The following is a 24,606-nucleotide window of genomic DNA, read 5'->3' as shown; positions in this document are numbered from 1 at the left end:
TAGGAGGACAGTAAAGAAGGGGAGGGAACGGGGATGAGGGAAGGAACAGGGAGATCACTAAAATTAAGGGACATTCGAGGAGTATTACAGAAACCTAACACAGTACAATCTTCCTAAAATATATGCATATATGATGAAGATCTAAATGAAACTGCCAAGTAATGGGGAGTCAAAGCCCCATCCAGCCATCTCTCGTCACCAGATGAAAATCCCAATGATGAGAATGAGATGCATCTAATTGAGCTGGTAGCCAAAGAAGTCCCATATAACTCCACCTCCCTCCCTCAAACAAACCAGGCTGGTGCCAAAACTACAGGTCACTGTCCACACAGCAACAGCGAGGCATCACTGGTGAAGACAGTTCACATACAACTCGGTGTACCCACACAGAACGGGCAGCTGCCACACCTAAGTGTACAGAACGGTACTACTCTTCAAGCAACCAAAGGGAGAAAATCAGCATCAACTAAGACACGAACCGTCGACCCATTACGGTGACCTGCCTACAACAGATGCGAAGGCAACAGTGACACAAAGTTTGTGGGAGTAACCAACCAGGAACTGATCTGACTTAAGGCCCACTCCACAATCTGGAACCCACACCCAACACTGATGGGTGACCAAGAACTAGAGTAAAACCAAATACTAGCCTTAAAAAAAAAAAAAAAAAAGGAAAGGAAAGGAATGGAAAATACAGCAATAAATGACTCCTGAAGGAATTCTCCTCTACTCACACATCAGTGCCTTGCTCAACCATCACCAGAGAAGTTTCCTCCTGCAGCATTTGGAAAAAATACAGAAACCCACAGGCAGATATTGTACAAGGAATGAGAGCTCTTGGATCACTCAGCCCTTAAACAGGATGCATCCATCCAATCCTTCCCCTCGGATCAGCGAGAAGAGGCAGAAAGAGTGGGAGAGCGGGAGGGAACGGGAGCCGGAGACAGAGGCTCTGACCAAAGTGAACAAAGGTCCTGTGCACTGAGAGACTGAGGCCGCGTGCTGGGCCTGCACGCATCTGCTCCAGGTCCTCTGCAGTTATAAGAGGGATTTAAGTTTAGTGTTTGTGAGGGGATTCCTGAATGCAAACAAGGGTCTGCTTCCTGGGCTCCTTGCCTTTTGTTTCTTTGTTTTGTCCTATTCTGATGCTAGTGTTTGTTATCCTATTTCACTTCACTACTGTCCCACAGAAACCCGTTTGTTTGCCAGTAAGAGGGTGTGGATTTGAATGGACGGGGAGGCTGGGAGGAGCTAGGATAGAGGAAGCAGAAACCACAAACCATATAGATTAGAAAGGAAAAAATCTATTCTCAATAAAAGGAAAAATTAAGCTAAAAAATTAGTTAATTAAAAGGTAATATCCAGGCTGGAGAGATGGCTCAGTGGTTAAAAGCACTGACTGCTCTTCCAGAGGTCCTGAGTTCAATTCCCAGCAACCACATGGTGGCTCACAACCATCTGTACTGAGAGCTGATGCCGTCTTCTAGTGTGTCTGAAGACAGCTATAGATAGATAGATAGGTAGACAGACAGACAGACAGACAGACAGATAGATTTTATGTGCTTATATATAATAAATAAATCTTTAAAAAAAAAAAGGTGATGCCCACAGATTCGGTGCTGTGCTCAACACTCATCAGAGAAACTTCTCACAACAGATAGGAGTCAGCACAGAGACTCACAACTAGACAATGCACAGAGCAGGTCTCGGAGCACTTAGTCTTGAATGGATGTTGTGGTGGTTGGAATATGCTTGGCCCGTGGGAAATGACACCATTAGGAGGTGTGGCCTTGCTGGAGGAAGTGTGTCACTGTGGGGGTGGGCTTTGAGATCCTATGCTCATGTTCCTTGCTGCTTGCAGATGCTAGTCTTCCCCTGCCTTCCCTCAGATCAAGATGTAGAACCCTCAGCTCCTTCTCTGTGTCTGCCTGCATGCTGCCATGCACGGTGATAATAGACTGAACCCCTGAACCTGTAAGGCAGCCCTAATTAAACGCCCATTTGTTCACAGCAGTGGAAACTGTAAAAACCCCTCCCTCAAGGATCAGGGAACTATCCAAAGAGGAGGTGGAAATGCTTAAGAGCCAGTGGTGATAGATGACCTAAGGAAACAGTGTTCTGCAGACACAGCAGGATTGATACTCACATGAACTTGCAAACTGAGGAAGCATACACAAGCCCTACATAGGGATAACCCAGACAGGGTCCTATCACTGAGAGGGCAACTGGATATGGAGTCCCACCCCTAATCAAGAAGCTATTTACAACTGATCCTTGCGTTGAAATGGAAACTCAGCTTTCTACAGTGGAATGACACTGGGTGAACCAACCACACTACTGGACAAGCCCTGTTACCAGGAGGAATTGGCCCACACAAGAGGATCTGTTTTGTTTCTGGGTTTTTTTCTTTTTTTCGGGGTGTGACTTTTTGTTGGTTTTGTTTTATTATGTTTTTTCTTACTGATTTGTTGATTTTTCACTTGATTGAGAGGAAGGACGGGAGAAGGAAGGGAAAGACAAGGCATAATGAACATAAAGGTTGGTGGGCAGGGTGGGGGATCTTGAAGGACTTGGGGGACAACACAATCAAAACATGGTATGAATACTCTTTAATTAAAAACTATTAAATGGTCAGAATATAGCTTAATAACAGAGCACCTGCCTAAAATATATGAGGTCCTGGGTTCATTTCCCAGTACAGCAAAAACTAAAAGGAAAGAAAACCCAGAACTATTTGACAAAACACAAAGTCTGGATTTCATTAGACAGAGAAACAGCATGTCACTAGCATATGTGAGGACCTACATTTAAGTACCAATGCTGAAAAACACAATGGGAGAGCACAGGAAACAGTGTCGTTGACATACTTACAGTTGAGCCTGTACTGATTATACAGAAACTAGCATTGAGCCAACTGTCATGTGTTTACAGAGCCCATTAGCAAGACAGAGTCAAATGTCAAGAATAATGAAGCAGTGACCACTGTCTAAACCTACTAGAATTTCCTACCATCATTACGGCTCCATAGAAAGTAGAATCCAGGGAATCCGTCCTAACACAGTAAACCATGCCAGAATTCATTTGGAACAACATCATACGATGTCATGTGAGGAGCAAACCTCACTGAGAAAAGCACTGAGAACAGAGCAGATTAGCTGCCTGGATGGAAACGCTACAACAGTAGTAGCCAATCAACAGCTACAACAGTAGTAAACTGCCAATCCCAACTAAAGAAAACAGGACCTGGAAACCAAATTTGATTCAAAAAATGCTTGGTTTCCTTCTTCCAGAAGGTGGCACAAGAGGTGAAAAAAAGAGGTTAAAAAGAAACATATGTATAGCTGAAAATTATCTTTCCTGTACTGATTCCAGAAGAAAAAAAGAGGACAAAACGCAGATAAACAGAAGCGTTTCTAAGGGGCTGCACACCTAGTCTCAGGTTCAGAAGTGCAGTGTCGGTCAGCAGGGCTCACAGGTAAAGCACTCGCTCAATACCTAGGACCTACAGAAAGGCAGAGAGGACACAACCAACTCCCAAGAGTTGGCCTGTGATCTCCACAAGCCTGCACCCAAATACACACATCACACCAAGTAATAATACACAAATCATTTTAATGTAGTATCAAAAGGCTTGTAAGCCACTTATCTGTTAAGTATGTCAAAAGTTTCATGTAAGATAGATTTAGATATAATAACCAGAATTATTTAGCATATAATATCAACATAGAATCTTTATAAACAGTAAATCTTTTCAAGTGATACTACATAAAAATGTTTTTCTTACTTGGAGATAAAACCTAAAGGTTGTTTTAAGAAATATTGTCTTTGTGAACCTCAAAGGTAAATTTTATAACACAGAAACCTCTTACTACCCTTAAAGATAATACAAACAAACAGTGTGAAGTGTGACTCACGAGAAAAACATTTGCTGTGCACAGACATGCTTCCTTCTTGTTACTGCTTAACTTATGCTGTGCTGAAGATCAAAACCATGGCCTTACATTAAAGATGTAACATGAAGATCAAGACCATGGCCTTACATTAAAGATGTAACATGAAGATCAAGACCATGGCCTTACATTAAAGATGTAACATGAAGATCAGCATCAGCAGAGGCTCGGCTAGTTCATAAACCCGTGATTCGACATGGGTAATAACAATGATACGTGTTAGGAGAGGTAGTCAAAGTAATCCAAGTATTCTTTAAAAGTCTCAAATAATCTTCATTAAAATAATCCCAGGAATGTTAACAGAGCTATTAAGAATAGCCTTTCCTATAAAATACATAGCACAGACATAAACCACAGCACATACAGAATACAAATGAACAAAACCGGATTGTTTATCTTCTAGTAACACATTTTTAAGATGATGGCTTATATTCTGCATTAACAATTCATCATCTGAGCTAGACCTGGTGGCTGAGATTTGTAATCCGCTACTTGGGAGGGGCAGGACGATGGTAAATTCAAGGCCTGCCTCAGCTACCAAACACGGAACAGGTCAGTATGGTCAAACGCTTGCACTGAACATAGAAGGACCTGGCTTCAACATCTATTACTGTGTAAAATAAATAAACAAACTGTAATTCAGTACAATTACTTTAATACTAACTATCCTATCCGTAAAAACACGAACGGCACTAATGCACATGTAAGACAAACTTGAAAAGCTTACCAATTAAATCCTGTTCATTAGACAAAACTGAAAAGGAGGATACGTAACCCAGTTAGGACCCCAACGTGCCCGGCCACAGTTTTAATGACTGACGCTGTGTTACGGCCATCGTAACGACGTTGCTGACCTTGAACACCTGGCTCCTTGGAGTCTTATTCCCATTGTAGCCCATATCCATGCCGTTACTGGGAGACGAGGGGCCAATGCGGAAGACGTGGCAGAAGATCCTCACGATCCGCAGGAGGCTCTTCATCTGCGCCTCGTAGCTGCTGGACAGACTGGAGACCAACCGGAACACACTGTTAACATATAGTCCCAAACAATATAAAGTACCTCGGTGTGACTCTAACCAAGCAAGTAAAAGATCTGTACAATATGAACTTCAAGACTCTGAAGAAAGAAATTGAAGAAGACCTCAGAAGATGGAAAGATCTCCCATGCTCATGGATTGGCAGGATTAATATAGTAAAAATGGCCATTTTACCAAAAGCAATCTACAGATTCAATGCAATCCCCATCAAAATACCAATCCAATGCTTCATAGAGTTAGACAGAACAATTTGCAAATTCATCTGGAATAACAAAAAACCCAGGATAGCTAAAACTATCCTCAACAATAAAAGGACTTCAGGGGGAATCACTATCCCTGAACTAAAGCAGTATTACAGAGCAATAGTGATAAAAACTGCATGGTATTGGTACAGAGACAGACAGATAGACCAATGGAACAGAATTGAAGACCCAGAAATGAACCCACACACCTATGGTCACTTGATTTTTGACAAAGGAGCCAAAACCATCCAATGGAAAAAAGATAACATTTTCAGCAAATGGTGCTGGTTCAACTGGAGGTCAACATGTAGAAGAATGCAGATCAATCCATGCTTATCACCCTGTACAAAGCTTAAGTCCAGGTGGATCAAGGACCTCCACATCAAACCAGATACACTCAAACTAATAGAAGAAAAACTATAGAAGCATCTGGAACACATGGGCACTGGAGAAAATTTCCTGAACAAAACACCAATGGCTTATGCTCTAAGATCAAGAATCGACAAATGGGATCTCATAAAACTGCAAAGCTTCTGTAAGGCAAAGGACACCGTGGTTAGGACAAATCGGCAACCAACAGATTGGGAAAAGATCTTTACCAATCCTACAACAGATAGAGGCCTTATATCCAAAATATACAAAGAACTCAAGAAGTAAGACCACAGGGAGACAAATAACCCTATTAAAAAATGGAGTTCAGAGCTAAACAAAGAATTCACAGCTGAGGAATGCTGAATGGCTGAGAAACACCTAAAGAAATGTTCAGCATCTTTAGTCATAAGGGAAATGCAAATCAAAACAACCCTGAGATTTCACCTCACACCAGTGAGAATGGCTAAGATCAAAAACTCAGGTGACAGCAGATGCTGGAGAGGATGTGGAGAAAGAGGAACACTCCTCCATTGTTGGTGGGGTTGCAGACTGGTACAACCATTCTGGAAATCAGTCTGGAGGTTCCTCAGAAAATTGGACATTGAATTACCTGAGGACCCAGCTATACCTCTCTTGGGCATATACCCAAAAGATGCTCCAACATATAACAAGGACACATGCTCCACTATGTTCATAGCAGCCTTATTTATAATAGCCAGAAGCTGGAAAGAACCCAGATGCCCTTCAACAGAGGAATGGATACAGAAAATGTGGTACATCTACACAATGGAATATTACTCAGCTATCAAAAACAATGACTTTATGAAATTCATAGGCAAATGGTTGGAACTGGAAAATATCATCCTAAGTGAGGTAACCCAGAAAAACAAACATGGTATGCACTCATTGATAAGTGGCTATTAGCCCAAATGCTTGAATTACCCTAGATGCACAGAACACATGAAACTCAAGAAGGATGATCAAAATGCGAATCCTTCACTCCTTCTTTAAAAAGGGAACAAGAATACCCTTGGCAGGGAATAGGAAGGCAAAGTTTAAAACAGAAGCAGAAGGAACGCCTATTCAGAGCCTGCCCCACATGTGGCCCATACATATACAGCCACCCAATTAGACAAGATGGATGAAGCAAAGAAGTGCAGGCAGACAGGAACCGGATGTAGATCTCTCCTGAGAGACACAGTCAGAATACAGCAAATACAGAGGCGAATGCCAGCAGCAAACCACTGAACTGAGAATAGGACCCCCGTTGAAGGAATCAGAGAAAGAACTGGAAGAGCTTGAAGGGGCTCGAGACCCCATATGAACAACAATGCCAAGCAACCAGAGCTTCCAGGGACTAAGCCACTACCTAAAGACTATACATGGACAGACCCTGGACTCTGACCTCATAGGTAGCAATGAATATCCTAGTAAGAGCACCAATGGAAGGGGAAGCCCTTGGTCCTGCTAAGACTGAACCCCCAGTGAACTAGATTGTTGGGGGGAGGGCGGCAATCGGGGGAGGATGGGGAGGGGAACACCCATATAGAAGGAGAAGGGGAGGGGTTAGGGGGATGTTGGCCCGGAAACTGGGAAAGGGAATAACAATCGAAATGTAAATAAGAAATACTCAAGAAAAAAAAAAGATGCCATATTCTGTTCTTGACATGTGGCTGTATTATTTTCCAACATCATAATATTTATAAATGCACAAACAAAAAAAAACAAAAAAACATGTGTTAATGTATCCCACAAAGTATACACTAATGTGTACTATTAGATTTTTATTTTTATGAATCAGTGAATTTCTAATTTGTAAGCACCCAGAATATAACCAATAAATATGCCACCAATACACCACAAACTATGAAGAATATTACCTTGAGATACAAACTTTAAGGAAATTTACTCACTTTCAAAAGTATACTTACTAATTACTGACTCTTCACCTGCCTCAGTTTAACCTGGATGTCAAAGCTGGTGGGTGACAAATTAGTAAACAGTGCCTAAACTTACAACTGAATCTGGATGACTCCAAAGCCCAGAGCCCATGGGGGGTTTTGTTGTTTGGTTTTTGTTTTTTAACGTATGATATTAAAACCACAAATTATACCTCATTGTATTATAAAAGAGCTGAATGGAAATAACTATGCATATGTTTTTAATTCAGAATCTGATTTAAATTCATTTTGATCAAATACGGTCCCCTTTGTCCCCTCCACTTCTTTCCTCCTATGTTTTAACTAGCCTAGCTAAGTCTTTCATTCAATATATGAACAACTGGGGATGACCAGAGAAAATGAGAGGAGCACATTATGGAAACCTCGGTGCCAATGAGACTTGAAGATAGAAGAATCTAAAAACACTTCCAAAGAGATATCACAAGACAATTGGGAGAAATGATCAAGTAAGAAGGTGGTGCTGGTCTGAAACAGACGACCTCTCAAGTAGAGAGTACAGGAGCACAGAGGAGCCAAGAAGAAGTAGCTCACAGATGTATTCCCACATCAGAGCAAGCAATGTGAAGATAACAAGTTCAAAGCCAGCCTGAGCTACACGGCACGACCCTACTGAGATGGAGAAGAGAAGGCAAGGGTTGGGGCAGATCGACTTTCATGGAGATAACAGTAACTCTGACAATGTAGCTTTCTGTTCATGTTTTCACAGACTCTGCATGGTAGAAAGAGGAAGGTTCTGCAGCCACTACGAAGGTGAAAGGTCATCACACACCGTCACTGTCACTGTCACTGTAGGAATAATTAAAGAGTAATGCAAACAGGATGCATTCAAATAGGAAGAGGTCAAATCTGTAAGAAAGTAACACATGAAGTCCTTGGTAACAGCTGCCCATTCTCCTAATAGGAGTGGCTAATCATATACAAAGAAGCAGAGCATATATATAAACTATACATAAAAGCAAATAATATATAGCTTAGCTCCTTAGACCTAGCAACTGGTTATTAAAAACATAGAATCTAAAAGGAATTAAAAACTGAACTAGGGAGAGGCAGTACAGAGAAAAAAAACCTTTATAATGAGTCATGAAGGAATACTGAACATTTAAACAGTGGGGGATTCACCTAATCTTACAAAGCAGAGATTCAGATTCCTGGACGATTTTCTCATGCAGCCCTGGCTGGCCACAAACTCCCTATGTAGCTGAAGGTGACCTTAAACTCCTGGTCCTCCTACTTTTGGTTCCAACTTCCCGGACTGAAAAGAAGTATGACCACACCCAAGATAATAGTGTCTTCTTCACACACATTTACCTATAGGACAAATCTTAAGTAATCATTTAACAAAACTCACATTAATGTGATCTAGGTTTCTTTATAAAGTCTCGTGAACAAGCTGACCAGCCTGGGCTTTTTAAACAAAATGACAAACTGTAAATGTGGCGGTTTAAATGAGATGGCCCTACGGCCTGGGCATTTGCATGCTGAGGTTGGGGGCACTTTGGAGGAACTCGGGAGGTGTGGCCTTACTGTTACTGACGTACATGACTGACCTGGACAGGGGCTTTGAGTTTAAAAATGTGCACCCCTTAGAGCCTGCTCTCTGCCTCCTGTTTCGAGTCAAGGTGTGGACCCTCAGTTTCTCCTCCAGCTGCCTCGCCTGCTGCCTGCTGCCACACTCCCCTGCCACAATGGACTCTTATCCGCCAACAACGGTAAGCCAAATAACCCTTGTCTAAGCTGCCAAAGACAAGGTGTTTTATTATCGCAGTCTAGAAAGGTAACTAACAGGGTAAGTCAGCAAATATTTAAACAGCTCGTCAATGACAAAAGACAGCTGATTCCTGAGGAGGCCAAGCGGACAGACACTACATGTACGGACTCACTGGAATGCTTGCCTGCAAATGCTATCCACTGAGTCACCGAAATGCTTACCTAAGCAGTTTATGGCCATTTGTTGTAGCAACTTCAGCAAGACCTGTCAGGATCTTTAGGTACTGGCTTTCACTCTGCTGAGACAAATGCTGCAGAACTTGCCGTAACTGGGTTTACACAAATTAAAAACGAAAGTGATTACATAGTAAATAATCCATTAAATTATATCAATATATACACGTGGATTTGTTTAAATGCCTTGAAGCCAGTTAACTAGAATCAAGAACTTTACAATTATTATACTTTACATAAACTTAAGAGCCAATATAGAAAAAGATGCTTCAAAATTATCCACTTAAAAAATACACAGAGGAAATCAAGCATGCATGTAAAAATTTAATTCTAAACTTCTGAAGTTTACGCTACAATTCTTCCAGGACTATCGCTTTCACAGACACTGAGCTTGGGGCTGGAGATACAGCTCAGCAGGCATGGGGCCCCAGGGTTACACCCCAGCAGCACAAAGCACTAGGAAAGAGCTCAGTGATCAAGTGGTTACCCGTCATTACACAGCACTCCTCCTTCAGTCCTGTCCTCTATCCACGAGGAGAGTTATCATAAGGACAGACCAAAGAGCCACTCGGGTGATTCAGAGGGCGGTGTCAGGTGAGATGTGGTATTGTGTATAACTACACTACATATTCCTGGTACCCAAAACCTCTAGAAGCTCAAACTCTCGGTAAGGCATAGCAACTAAACATATTCGATGTGTATCTTCTCGTAGCTTAAAATCCTGTTCACATAGTCTGTCATGCCTAATAGAATATAAATGCTATGTAAATAGTTGCTATAGTATAGTTTTTAGGGAATAATGACAAAAAGTCTGACCATGTTTAATTGTGGTTTTTAGGGAATAATGACAAAAAGTCTGACCATGTTTAATTATGGTTTTTAGGGAATAATGACAAAAAGTCTGACCATGTTTAATTGTGGTTTTTAGGGAATAATGACAAAAAGTCTGACCATGTTTAATTGTGGTTTTTAGGGAATAATGACAAAAAGTCTGACCATGTTTAATTGTGGGTTTTAGGGAATAATGACCAAAAGTCTGACCATGTTTAATTGTGGTTTTTTAGCTGCAGAATCCCCATATACCAAGAGTTCACTATAACTCAATAAGTCATTACAGTTACAGACTGCACGATGTAACAGGATTTAATCACGCCTCATTTACAGCCTATCAGCAAGCTTACGCTACCATGTTCTCCCGAAGGTCTTCATTCTGCGTCATTTGAACAATCGTCTGGAAAAGCCTGGGGTGATACTGAATTAACACTTCGCAAGTCTGTCCATAGCCACCCTACAAACAAAATCTACAATTATTCAGGTTTAAAAGCAAAGAGACTTTTAAAGATCATACTTGTCACAGACTAAACATCTTTACCCTCTTCGTTACAGAATTGTGGTTTCAGTGTTTATAACTAATGGGTTGGAATGACACTCTGAAAGCATACCTGCACACACAGGTCCAGAGGGGTTACTCCGTTTTTATCTGGTAAATATTTGGCTCCTCGTAATAGAAGAATCTGCGCAGTATCTCTCTGGCCATGACTGTATAGAAACAGAATCAAGTTAAAAGCCTGCTCTTTTAACTTTTCCCTCTAAATTAGAACACTAGACTCCCCTACAGAGGCCTTCGCTTCACGGCAACAAGGACTACGCAGATTTCCCAGAAACGTAAACAAGTTAAAAACAAGCTCACTGTACTTCAGCCAGTGGCACTGTGTAAACATCACGTATAGCCAATTTGAATTAGACATTCTTAGTGCTCTGCTATGAATTTAGTGAGCAATTATGATAGGTCTTATCTTTCTATTGATAATTTATGACAACAGTAAGACTGCCCTTCATACACATACCAATTGACCAGAACTAACTTAAGAATAATAATCTAGGAGGTTGGAGAAAGGGCTCAGCCGTTAGGAGAACCTCTGCTCTTCCAGGGGACCAGGGTTCAATTCCTAGTGCCTATGTGCAAGCTCACAACTGAGTGTAACTCATTTCACGTTCCAAGAGATTCAATGCCCTCTTCTGTCCTCAACAGGCAACAAGCACAAGTGCTGTACAGACATACACTCAGGTAAAACTCACACGTGAAATTAATTAGTTAATTTAATAGTAGCCAAATTTTGCCAGCAAAAAACAAACAAACCAGTAGATTGGTTATTTGAAAACAAGAGTAATTAGCATTATTATTAATATTCAATAAGAAATCTCACTCTGTAATCCAGGCTGGCCCCAAACTGAGGGCACCTCTGCCTCCGTCACACGGCTGCTGACCTGGGCAGACAGCAGAAGGCGCAGAAGTCCTCATGAGGCATCAGTGCAGCCATGCTGGGGTACTAGCCGAAGTATGGCACAGAGACTGTACAGTGGCTAAGTCACACTACCCTATGCTAGGCTGCTCCCTGTCATGCCCCAAACTAAAGCCGAAATGTCACCGAGATACCTAATTTATGTCAGAACACAGCGACAGCTCTGCTAGAAGTCAATAATCTAGTTTTTATAAAAACTATCCAATCTTAATAACTCATTTACAGTTGCTAAATGTCCATGTTTTCAGTCTTTCCATTGAAATTTTCCACTTTCAAAGTTTTACCCTTATTTATTTTATATGTATGTTTTCCCTACATGTACATGTATGTACCATGGACCTGCCTGATGCCCTCAGAGATCAAAAGGAGTCAGATCCTTTTGAACGGAGTTATGTATGTTAGGGCAGTAACAAAGTGCCCTAACAGCTGTATCATCTCTCCAGCCCCTAAGCTGCCAAATCTAAATAGCAGACTTAGTCTACAGCACCAAGAATGGTAGTTGGCACATAGCACATACACGTCACATCTAATAGCCTCTGTCATCAGGGCTGTAACCATGACAATTGTTACATGAGTTGTTAAATAAACAGGAAACCATTAGCCTACAAGACGTCCCTGTGCTTCAGCTACTATGCAACAGGAAACAAGCAAGTAAGAGCATGTTGTTCCTAACGAACATCCAGACGTGTGAGGGGTGTGTGTGTGCGTGCGTGCGGGCGTGTGTGCGTGCATTGACCCACACTTTCTAGCTCGTACTAAATTCCTTGGTATGTCTGAAGTAACTAGAGAAATAGGCTGAGTGTATTTGGCCTTCTGGCCCTGGTTCTTGAAGTAGCTTTGGAACAATCAAGTAAAAGACAATTTTTGTTAGACTGTTAGGACCAAAACCTCCCGGGTACTATCCTGGCCCTCATCAAGCTGCTCCTTGTCTTGCCGAGGCAAATTACCCTAGGTGAGCCATAGGAAGTAAACGTGCACAGCTCTGACATTCTCTATCTACCTTGTCTAAGGATCCATCACAAGATCGCACTCCAGATAGTGCCCTACCTCGAACCTAAAAGAAAGGAATGCTGCCCAAAGACCATGAAGACTGAACAGAGCCTCCTGCTGGGTTTGCCACTCCGTCCTAGCACATTAAGTCATACCACTTTTGGTCCAGTAACATTTCTGCAGCGTCAATCACACCAATGTAACAATGCTTCCATTTAAAAAAAAATTCAGCACTGGAGAACTCCTGGTTGGCTGAGACGAGACAGCATTGTACTTGTCCAAGGGTGACTAAGAAGCCACCCACCCGCCCAGAGGACAGTGCATCTCAACGCACTATCTACACAATGGAGTTCCTACAGGTGAGAGCCTTCAAGACCTGCTCTATGGGTCTCTGTGTCCGCTACTTATTTATGTCCCTTAAAATATCTGCCATAATTTAATAAAAACAAGCACAATTTCCGGGGGACCTAAGAGCCACTCTGGCAAATTATGCCAACCCAAGGAGGGAGTCCCGGAGAGCCCAGCAGTAGCCAGGTAAGAATTCACAGGGGATAGATAAGACCTGCTCCAAGTACCTAAGACACAGAGCAATCTATTAGGATCAGCCCACAACTCTTGGAATCAGACACTATCACCCAGTACATGGAGTAACAACTGACTCAGAAGATATTCAACTGATGGCCACTTCAGAATCAACTGTTGGCTCCCTGATGGGAGGAAATGCCTCACGTTTCAGAGTGACAGAAGGGATCTGTATGTGAGCGGGACAGTGTTTTCCCTTTATGTTCACAGATTAGGTTTCAGGCAACCACAGAGCCAACCATCAGGCCAAACCCATGGCTGCAGCCACCCATATCATCCACATGGCCTCAGAGCTCACTGCTCAGACAGTAGTGCAGAGCTCTCTGAATCCCTGCTGGCTCTGAGTGCGATGCAGTCTATGTGGCGTTCTTTGTGCACATCAGCTGTGCTTAATCTAATCTAGCTAAGGTTTCTTTTTAAAAGGTCCAGCCAATGTTTCAAGAGTAATTGCTCAAGATCAACAAATAAATACTACAGAGGTATTTTTAAGCCTCCATATAAAAATTGTTGTTGTACATATAACAACACAAATTACTGCCGTGAGGGCTGGAGAGGAAGCTTCCTGGGTGAGTGTGTCTGAGCTCAGCTCCCAGCACAGCCACGTCACGTGTCTGCACAAGTGTCTGCACAAGTGTCCTGCACAAGTGTCCTGCACAGGGGATCCAATGTCGCCTGTGGGAACCAGCACTTCAGTACACATGCCTATACACACACACATACACAGACAGAAAATTAAAAGTAAAATAAATCTTGGGTCTGGAGAGACGGCTCAGCAAGGAAGAACACCTCTACTCTTGCAGGAGACCAGGGTTCAGTGCCCAGCACCCATACAGCAGCTCACAGCCGTCTGTTACTCCAGTTCCAGAGGATCTAGTGCTGGCTTCTGAACGCTGAGGGCACCAGGCACTCAAATGATGCGGAGACACACAAGCAGATAAAACACATACATAGGGGTTGGGGATTTAGCTCAGTGGTAAAGCGCTTGCCTAGCAAGCGCAAGGCCCTGGGTTCGGTCCTCAGCTCCGGAAAAAAAAAAAAAAGAAAGAAAAAAAAAAGAAAACACATACATAAACATTATTAAATCTTATTGAAAAAACAATAAAAATAAATCTTTAAAAAGAATAATTCACATTCAGAAAAAGAAATGCCAATACATTTTGAGAAAGCTGTATTTCTAAAACTACCTGACAATTTGTCACACTGACAATGAAGTGACACTTTACTTCAAAAGTGGATTAAAAGCAAGAAGCAATTGCTAATAACATGCAATTCACTAATTGTGAAGAGCACAATTAGCACTCCAAGTGCCACGTATATAAGGCTGTAATAGTCTACATCTATCCTATGACAGACTATGAAGCGTTGCAGATTTGAGTCTGTAACCCTGGATGGCCTGGAACTCGCTGAGTAGACCAAGAGCCTTGAGCATAAAGAGACCTGCCTGCCTCTTATCAGCTGCACTGATACTAAAACCCAGCACCGCCACACTGGGCTACGACTGTTTTCTTAATTGCCAGCTGTTTTTAGTAGCAGGTTTTATAACTATACCTTCTCCCAGCTTTATAATTAAATCCACTAAAGTAAACAAAACACAGGATGATATCACATGCTTGTGTCTCAGATACACAAGGAGCACACACACACTCCACGGGAAACATGCAGTGCATTCTGGCTTACCCCTCACGGCTGATGTTTGGAACAAGTGACTGTATTTAGCATTATTTAGCATTAAAACAATCTTTAAACTAAATAACTGTTGAAGTTTACGGAATAATTATTCTTTATAAAAAATTAAGGCTGATTACATAAACTATCTTTATTAACTCTGAGAACTTCATACTCATCCTGTCATTCCTCCTCCTCGGTCCTCCCAGACCCTCCTCCTCGATCCTCCCAGACCCTCCTCCGCGGTCCTCCCAGACCCGCCACCTCGGTCCTCCCAGACCCTCCTCCTCGGTCCTCCCAGACCCTCCTCAGCAGTCCTCCCAGACCCGCCTCCTCGGTCCTCCCAGACCCGCCTCCTCGGTCCTCCCAGACCCTCCTTCACAGTCCTCCCAGACCCTCCTCCTCGGTCCTCCCAGCCCCGCCTCCTTGGTCCTCCCAGACCCTCCTCCGCAGTCCTCCCAGACCCTCCTCCGCAGTCCTCCCAGACCCTCCTCCGCAGTCCTCCCAGACCCTCCTCCTCGGTCCTCCCAGACACGCCTCTGCAGTCCCATGTCCTAAGCCACTGAGTCCAACTTGTGGCCCTCATACTCTGGGTGTGGGGCATCCAGCAGAGTGTAGTCATCCCACCAGGGGCACATTTAAAGCAGACAGACTTCTCCTCTCCGTAAAAGACTAATTTTTATGTTGACTGAGGTAATACCCTTTCCAAGGTCATAGCGTTGTTTATGAAAACGGAACTGTTTCTCCATGTCAGCTTCCTAACCGTGTGCTCTTTCGGCCTCCAATGTCCAAGAACTTGCACTAGTGCACTGCCTGGCAGGACTCACTCTGTGCTCTGACGCTTAGACTTTAACGCTACAAAACCCTCTGCTACTCCACCAGCAACTTCCCTACATATGTCCCACACCTCTCGCTTTTCCTAAGGAAAGTGTCTGTAAATTGAGAGGACACCTGAGACCCTAGAAACCACAGTACGATCAAACATGCTGCACTTGAGGGCTGTGGAGACGGCTCGGGGAGTTAAGGTGTGCACTGGGCAAGCAGGAGGATGCGAAACCCCAGCACCTCTATATGCAGCCAGGCTCGCACACCTGTAACCCCCACTGTTGGAGTCGAGACAGGAGGATCACGGGGCTTACTGAACACCTGATGCTCTTCTCTGGCCTTTACGTGTATGCAGTACCTCACATACCATCGGATGCCACCACACAGATTCAGACGGTTAAAATGTAAGATGAACAGTGCCCCAGACGTCATTCCCCTACAGCGAGAAATTTATCTTTTTGTTTCACTTCTTACTGCCTTTTCTCAAAAAGATCCAATGCTTGCTAAAGTAAATCTTAGTAGCCAGCACAGGGGTCATGTCCATAATGCTGAGCATTTAGCTGAGGAGAAAGGACTGTCATGAGTTCTAGGCCAGCCTTGTCCATGTAGTGACAAGCCAGACTAGGCTAGAACAACACAGTCTTTAAAATAAAAATTAAGAATAGCTTAGCACAGTGTCCCTGTGTTTAATTCCTAGTACCACACACAGCCACACACACACAGGCACACACCTGAGTTTTAAAAAAATCTTTAGAATATGGAACAAAGAATAAATACTTTCAAAACAATCTCTTAACCTTATTCTTATATTCAGATATGCTATTAGAATAATCCGGTTCTGCATAATAATTTTTTGTATTAAATATTTTGAATGTCATTGTTTTGTATGTAACTGTAGTGATTCACTCCTTTACAAGCACTCACTAAATAAACACCTAAGTACAAAATATTGTACAAACATTCTAAGAAAGCATTAAAATAAACATCCTTTTGCTTTCACTAATGCTGAGATAGACTACAAACTAGTAAATAAGTAGGTAGGAAATAAAGAGGTACAAAAAAAGAAGGCCATGCTGTGAGACTATAATACAAAATTTGAGGTTTTAAATTGATCAGAACTGTGATTCTAAAAAGCAAGTTAAAGGGGTTGGGGATTTAGCTCAGTGGTAGAGCGCTTGCCTAGCAATCGCAAGGCCCTGGGTTCGGTCCCCAGCTCTGGGAAAAAAAAAAAAAAAAAAAAAAAAAAGCAAGTTAAAGCCAGGTTGTTTGTTTACTTGACATAAGCTAGACTTACAGGGAAGAGGAGCCTGGGTTAATGACTGACTCTACGGCATAGCCTATAGGCTAGTCTGTAGGGCATTTTCCTACACTGATGATTGACATGAAAGACAATGCTGGGAGGTTCACTGCATTGGGGCCACCCCTGGGTGGTTAATCGTAGGTGGTAAAGGAAAACAGGCTGAGCCTCCATAGTCTCTGCCTCAGCTCCTGCCTCCAGGTTCCTGTCTTGAACTGCTCTCCTCAGTGTACTGTGTGGCCGGGATGTGTAACCCAAATAAACCCTCTCTTTCCCAAGCTGCTTTTGGTCAGCACTTTGTCACAGCAACAAAAGCAGACTAAGACACCAGGTACACGTGTCTATGATCCAAGCACAGGGAATGCAGAGGCAGGAGGATCACAAGGTTGAGGCCAACCTGGATCACACTCCTATCTCAACCGAAAGCAGGTGGCAGGTAAAGTTAAAGCCACCACACAGAATGGCTAAGGAAACACCATGGAGAAAACCACAGTGGACACCCGCACTTAGTGAATGCAGAGGACAAGCAGTGAGCACCTGAGTGAGTCTCACAGGTCAAGAGAAGTGAGGCTCATGTGACTGCAGCAATGACACACCGAACATTCAAGTGCCAAGAACTTAGTCTTTTTGTCTTGGTTGCTGCTTTTCAAAGGGCCACTTTGCTGAGAAAAGAATTTACTAGAGGGAAGCAAGAGTAGGGTCAGGGAGAGCATGCAGACTTCTGCAGTACTTTAAGTCCCTTGAGAGAGAGTCTAGGGATGCAGAAAATGTTCTGAAGGAAGACTTTAAACAACTTACTAATAATAACAGGTTCCAAACACAGAGTCAAAAAGTAACAATGATCTAACTTCTGCATCACACAAGCAGGAAGAGAAGACGCACATGAAAGAGAGCTATGAAGAGGAAAGTAAGATGTCACATTCTGGACGTGTTAAAATCTGAGATTTTCTATGATAATGCAACCAACCTGGGCGCCTCAAAGGAATTTCCAATCTAAAAGTAAACACCAAAGATATAATGTAGAGAAAAGTTTAAAGGAAATGGGCTGAAGAGATGACTCAGCAGTTAAAAGCACTGGCTGCTCTTCCGAAGAAGAGAGCTCCAAGTCCCAGCACCATGGAGTATTACAACAGTCAGTAAGTCCAGTTCCAGGGGATGTGAACCCTCTCCTGGCCTCCAAGGGCATGGCATATACAGACACACAGACAGGCAAACCATCTATAAACATAAAAATAATAATGTTTTCAAAAATTCTAAGATAAAAGGTAGAATATTATTCCAGAAACTCAAGCTAATATCTTTCATAAGTTTATGACATAATGGACACTGGTTATCTGCAAATATGAATGTTGCTTTTATTTTCTCAAGTAAAGTAACAAGAGCTGTACCCCAGCTTTTCAAATGCATGGCTTGGGCTGAGGCCATACAGCTAGATTCTATCTAACTATCCCTAGGTCTAGGCCTAGACCTGGAAGCTTCTAGCCCCACACAATCTAATCTTCTACAAGACTGGACCAGCTTCAGCACGGCCCCCATATGCTAATCTACAATGCGTCAGCTTCCAAGACTCACTGCTGAATAAACTCACACTTTCTAGCTCTTTCTGAACTCTGGCTGGTTGGATCAACTCAGCTGCTCCATGGCTCAAACTCCTCAGAGCTGACTGATTCAATCTGGCTTCTCTCAGCCTCTCTCTGAATTGCTCTGTTGGGAAACACTGCCCCCACGAACTGAACTGCTGTGAACTGAACTGAGCACAACTGAATTGAACTGAATTCAATTCAATTCTCTATCCCTCACTTCTCTTTAAGTAGCCTCTCTTTCCTGTCTGTCCTCAATAGAGTTGGGCATATCCTAGCTCAGACTCACTCTGCCAAATCTCTCTCTGACTCGTCACTCTGTCGGCCCCTCAGTTAGACATCATTGCTTGGGACCAAGGGTGTGCTAAGGGTGCGTCTGTAGTCCACCCTCAGGGTTAAAGATGTGTGTGTCACATCTGCATTCCAGCTGGACTGTAAGTGTGATCCTTGCCAGAGCAACCATGCTGCTGGATTGAAATTCCTTACGTTTATCAACGAACCCCTTACATCATAAGAATAAGATAACACTGAACTCAGATATGAACTAGAAGACTGAAACTCAAAGAGCTGTCGTATGTAAAAGCTCCTTGAATAGAACAGCTTAACTATTTTATAACTCACATAATTCACATTAAAAATATCATATCAACATGGGTTATATTTACATACTTAGGGTGTGCGTGCGTGTGTGTGTGTGTGTGTGTGTGTGTGTGTGTGTGTAACAATTAGAGAAAAAGAGGCCATGAATTTTGAGAGAGGACAAGTAGTGTTAAATGGGAGGGGATGGAATGATGTGATTATAAATTTTAAAAATAAATTACACAGAGACAGACAGACAGACAGACAGACACACACACGCACGCACACACACACACACACACACACGCACGCACGCACGCACGCACGCACACACGCACGCACACACACAACCACAGTGTTTGTAAACTGCCTCAAATAAAGAGCTGAAGAAGGTTGGGGAGAAAGCTCACTAGTTAACATGCAGAGGACCTGAGCTCAGTTTCCAGAATGACAGGTCAGTGACAATCACCTCTAATTCCAGCACCAGGGCATCTGACATCTGATACCCTCTGCTGGCCTCCACAGGCACCTATAATTACGTACACAGACCTCCATAAGACACACACACACACATAACTAACTCCGAAACGTCTTTTAATGAACACATGGTCTAAACGGTAACATCAGAGGCACCAGTGATGACTCAACAGGGAAAAGGCGCACCTCTCTGCTGAAGGTCAATCTCTATAAGAGGACATAAAAGAGGCTGAGGAGACTGCTCAGCGCCTAAGAGTGCTTGCTGCTCCTGTAAAGGATGCAGGTTCAATTCAGCGTCCTGATGGCAGCTAACCTGTGACTCCAGGTCCAGGAAGCCAGACACACTCTTCTGGGCTCCTCAGGAACTAGGTACGCATAGGATGCACACATGTACAGCCATACGCATAAAACCAAAATAAGTAACTTTAAAATGATATAAAAGAACAGAGTAAGTTTCTAAGATCTCTAAAACTAAATGAATGAATGAGTTCAACTGGCATACAATTAGCCGTCCGCACCTATGGGTTCTGTATGACTGGAAACAGAGTGAGGGGTACAGCTGTTGTACCTATACTGAGTACATACATACTTTTCCTCCTATCATGGCTGAAACAATACGGTACAACCACTGTCTACACTGCATTCAGAGTGGATGCAAGCAATGGCTAAGCTAGGCAAAAGATGTCTAAAGTTGCATATGAATACTCTGGTGTTTAAAGTTGCATATGAATATCTGGGCATTTTGCATCGGGGACTTTAAATTAAATGTGGATATCCATCAGGGTGAAAAGCTGTTTCAGAACCAATACCCAAGGATACCAAGGGACAACTATAGGATTGTAAAGCAAACAGCAACAACAAAATGAACTACAGTAGGTGTCTGCATTATCCCTAGCTGCAAACTCCCTCTAGGTGACACATTACAAACACTTATAGGTATGTGTGTACAGGTATGAGTGTAAATTGTTCGTACATTACACTTCAGGGTTGGTTTGTGCTGCGATTGGCTTTCACCGCCCTTGTGCTGGGGATGGAAGAAGGACCTTTCACGTATGCCTAGGCCGGTCCGCAGTACGCCCCAGCCCTTGTTTATCACTGCTTACTGATTCTTACGTGCGTATGTGATACGGTCAGTGAGTAAGCGAAATACTTGCTGCTTACAAGAGTTAGAAAACAAAAGAACAAGTCAAGGAAAATGGCCAAGACAGGAGTGCACAAGCAGAACACAGAACACAGACTGATAATGACTCAGCACTGTTTAGAAAGTTATATAAATAAAGGCCTGGCTGTGAACCAAGGCACTGAGCACTCAACAGTTTATCTCAAGGGAACAGGCCTAGGCATGTAATAAACTACAGAACTCACTGGGTTACTGCTTCGCTCTAAAACTGAAGTAGCCAAGCCAATAAAAACAGCTCCACTGATAAGGACAGCAGCAATTAAATGAGATGCTAAGTACGAGTGCTTATACTTACAACCCCAGCACTTATGAGGCTAGAGAAGGAGGACCTAACGTTTGATGCCAGCCATGGGCTACACTGTGCATTCTAAGCAACCCTGGGCTACAGAGTGAGACCTTACCACAAATAACAGTAACAGTAATAGAAAAAGCTTTCTCTCCTGCAATTAAGGGACAGAATGGGATCCATTATGCTACATAAAAGCAAAGCACTTGGAGGGAAACACACACAAGTGTGTGTGTGTGAAAACACAGCAGACACCCAGCGTTCTGTAAGGGAGCACCTCTGAGAATACGAAGTCTGGTACCTGCAAGCAAAGTACAGTGGCGTAGCTCCTGCCACATTCGGCCGGTTGATGTCAGCACCGCTGTCCAGCAGACACTGCACGGTCTGGGGAGAAAGTTAACACAGTGAAGCCAGAAGACGCAGACAAGACACAGTTACTAGAACGTCAATCCACATGAGAAGAAGTATCCCGTATCCCCACAGCTAAGCATTAAAAAGAAAGTGGGTGTGCAGGCTCACGACGGTCGTGACGATGGCGGTCGTGATGGCGAGCAAGCCCACCTCCACAGAAGCCCCTGACCCCCGGGGCACACTGCGGCCTCTGTGCAGTCAGTGCAGGAGGAAGTGTACTTGTCAGGGAGAGCATCGCTCACACAGCAGCCAAAAGCCATGGCTGCTCTGCTCAAGACAGGAAATGTGGCTGGAAACCAAGACACTGACTTCTGTCAATTATAATCATTTAAAACTGCATAGCGACAAAAGGCTAGCAAACTGGACATTATTACTCTTAGGTACCTAAAGTTTAAAACTAAAATGCTTTACCTCTTGAAATATAAAAGTCAGACCCAGAGCTGTACTTCTCTCAAAGCCAGAGTGTGAATGTTGAAGTAGAACATGTTAAAAGCTAAGAAGACCTCTTCACTCAACCAAAGTCCATGCTGGGTCACATTCTCTCAAAGTCGGCCATGCAGACTCACTCTGCCCCTGTGCTCATCTGATTCACACCAAAAGTGCGTTCACGTAAAAGCTTGAAGTGCACATCTGAGACTCAGGCCAGAACAAAGGCCGCCTGACAAGCCAGCTCAGAAATAATGTTCCTCGTGTTACTCCTATTCCTCGTCTGACTGTCTCCTTTAAAAAATGAAGGCAGTATATAAGGACATTAAAAAGAAAACAACTTTGGAATTAATTTATTTAGCATTACTTCTGGATCAACCACACACACTGATGCCCTAAACCTTAGCCCCAGGTCAATAACAAGATCACAGCACACACCCACACAGAGAGGAAGAAGGGTCCAAGAGCACAGGAAGTCAGTTAAGCTCTCCACAGGGAACATTTGGCCATGCCCAAGTTATTTTGACTTTCATGACTAGGGAAGAGAGAACGCTATTGGTTAGCTAGTGAGCAAAGATCAGTAACAGAAATTCTGTCATGTACACCCCCACCTTCCTCTATGCCCTCCCAAAATTGAGTCCATCCAAACTATAGACCGTGCTGTTACAAATCTTGGTGTACAGCTAGGCCAGGCAGTAATTCATCCTACCTACAACATTCCAGTCGGTGCCCTTACTATCTCATTACTAAATATGAGTGAACAGACAATATTTCAGACGGAACAAAAGCAGACTCTAACAGAGAGACAAAAGTCAATCAAAACAGCACTCAGAGTAATACAGAAAATAAAGGGAGTCACACAAAAACACTATCTGGACAGTATCTGGGCAGGCTCATACCTGCCTATAACCTCAGCTCTCAGGCGGCGAACACAGTATTCCAAATAGCAGCCTGGGCTACAAAGCAAGCTGGAGGTCAGCCTGAGCTACATAAAAAAACCTTGACTCAAAATGGCAGGATGGATGGAGGCAGAGAGGAGACAAAGAAGAAGCGAGGAGGAGAGCCTTAAAGGAGAGAGAGAGGAGAGCCTTAAAGGAGAGAGAGAGGAGAGCCTTAAAGGAGAGAGAGGAGAGCCTTAAAGGAGAGAGAGGAGAGCCTTAAAGGAGAGAGAGAGGAGAGCCTTAAAGGAGAGAGACGGGAGAGCCTTAAAGGAGAGAGAGAGGAGAGCCTTAAAGGAGAGAGAGGAGAGCCTTAAAGGAGAGAGAGAGGAGAGCCTTAAAGGAGAGAGAGAGGAGAGCCTTAAAGGAGAGAGAGAGGAGAGCCTTAAAGGAGAGAGAGAGGAGAGCCTTAAAGGAGAGAGAGAGGAGAGCCTTAAAGGAGAGAGAGAGGAGAGCCTTAAAGGAGAGAGAGAGGAGAGCCTTAAAGGAGAGAGAGGAGAGCCTTAAAGGAGAGAGAGAGGAGAGCCTTAAAGGAGAGAGAGAGGAGAGCATTAAAGGAGAGAGAGAGGAGAGCCTTAAAGGAGAGAGACGGGAGAGCCTTAAAAGAGAGAGAGAGGAGAGCCTTAAAGGAGAGAGAGGAGAGCCTTAAAGGAGAGAGAGAGGAGAGCCTTAAAGGAGAGAGAGGAGAGCCTTAAAGGAGAGAGAGAGGAGAGCCTTAAAAGAGAGAGAGAGGAGAGCCTTAAAGGAGAGAGAGAGGAGAGCCTTAAAGGAGAGAGAGGAGAGCCTTAAAGGAGAGAGACGGGAGAGCCTTAAAGGAGAGAGAGAGGAGAGCCTTAAAGGAGAGAGAGGAGAGCCTTAAAGGAGAGAGAGAGGAGAGCCTTAAAAGAGAGAGAGAAGGGAGAGCCTTAAAGGAGAGAGAGAGAGGAGAGCCTTAAAGGAGAGAGAGAGGAGAGCCTTAAAAGAGAGAGAGAGAGGAGAGCCTTAAAGGAGAGAGAGAGGAGAGCCTTAAAGGAGAGAGAGAGGTGTATTTTAACCATGGAACAAGAGCAAAAATCTGGGGAGAAAAATATTTATTAGATGAGAAATTGAGAATTCTATAATAGAAGTAAGAATCCAACTAACATTTAGAAAGATAATATTTGGGACCTCAACAAGACAGGAAAAGCAAATAAATGGAAATAAGATGAGAAGATCAGTGAACCAGTAGAGACTCGCTGCAGAAACCACGAGCCCACAGACACAGCATCACACAGACCTTGGAGTCCCAGGGCTGCCCAGACACAATATCACACAGACGGAGTCCCAGGACTGCCCACAACTGAGCAGCACAAGGAGTCGGATCCGAACCACCCGCCAAGTACCCAGACTTAGTACACTTAAAGAACTTCGACAACGCGATGTCCATGTAAACGCTGTTAGCAGGAAGTAAGATCTCAGAGATGACTGAGATCAGACAAATATTCAACTTCATAAATACAACATTAGAATCTAAATCATTTTTAAAGCCTTCTAGTTTTTTAATTATTGCAAAGGTATAAATCGCTAGTCATTTATGCTTCTACTC

At 43.3% G+C, this 24,606-nt stretch overlaps 1 protein-coding gene and 1 long non-coding RNA gene across 18 annotated transcripts in view; both read right to left on the bottom strand.

Moving 5' to 3' along the window:
- Hace1 (HECT domain and ankyrin repeat containing, E3 ubiquitin protein ligase 1) overlaps window positions 1-24,606 on the bottom strand; it is a 115,457-nt gene that overhangs the window by 43,946 nt on the left and 46,905 nt on the right. For 11 of the 17 annotated variants that reach the window (XM_006256595.5, XM_006256597.5, XM_039098889.2 and 8 more), the window contains 5 exons: window positions 21,569-21,651; window positions 10,946-11,042; window positions 10,690-10,791; window positions 9,492-9,598; window positions 4,805-4,976 (listed from right to left, as the gene is read on the bottom strand). In XM_006256595.5, the coding sequence (XP_006256657.1) occupies window positions 4,805-4,976; window positions 9,492-9,598; window positions 10,690-10,791; window positions 10,946-11,042; window positions 21,569-21,651 (561 nt within the window). The remainder of the gene's footprint in view (window positions 1-4,804; window positions 4,977-9,491; window positions 9,599-10,689; window positions 10,792-10,945; window positions 11,043-21,568; window positions 21,652-24,606) is intronic. The other 6 variants (XM_063279320.1, XM_039098894.2, XM_063279321.1 and 3 more) reach the window with 3 other exon arrangements.
- LOC134483835 (uncharacterized) lies at window positions 19-4,798 on the bottom strand. The gene is made up of 2 exons (XR_010060918.1): window positions 4,016-4,798; window positions 19-3,976 (listed from the first exon to the last, which is right to left on the bottom strand). It is a non-coding gene; the product is annotated as an uncharacterized LOC134483835 (long non-coding RNA).

This window comes from Rattus norvegicus, chromosome 20 (assembly GCF_036323735.1).
Source record: "Rattus norvegicus strain BN/NHsdMcwi chromosome 20, GRCr8, whole genome shotgun sequence".
Taxonomy (NCBI): Eukaryota; Metazoa; Chordata; class Mammalia; order Rodentia; family Muridae; genus Rattus; species Rattus norvegicus.
Note: the sequence above shows the minus strand (reverse complement) of the source record. Positions and strands in the feature narration are given on the sequence as shown.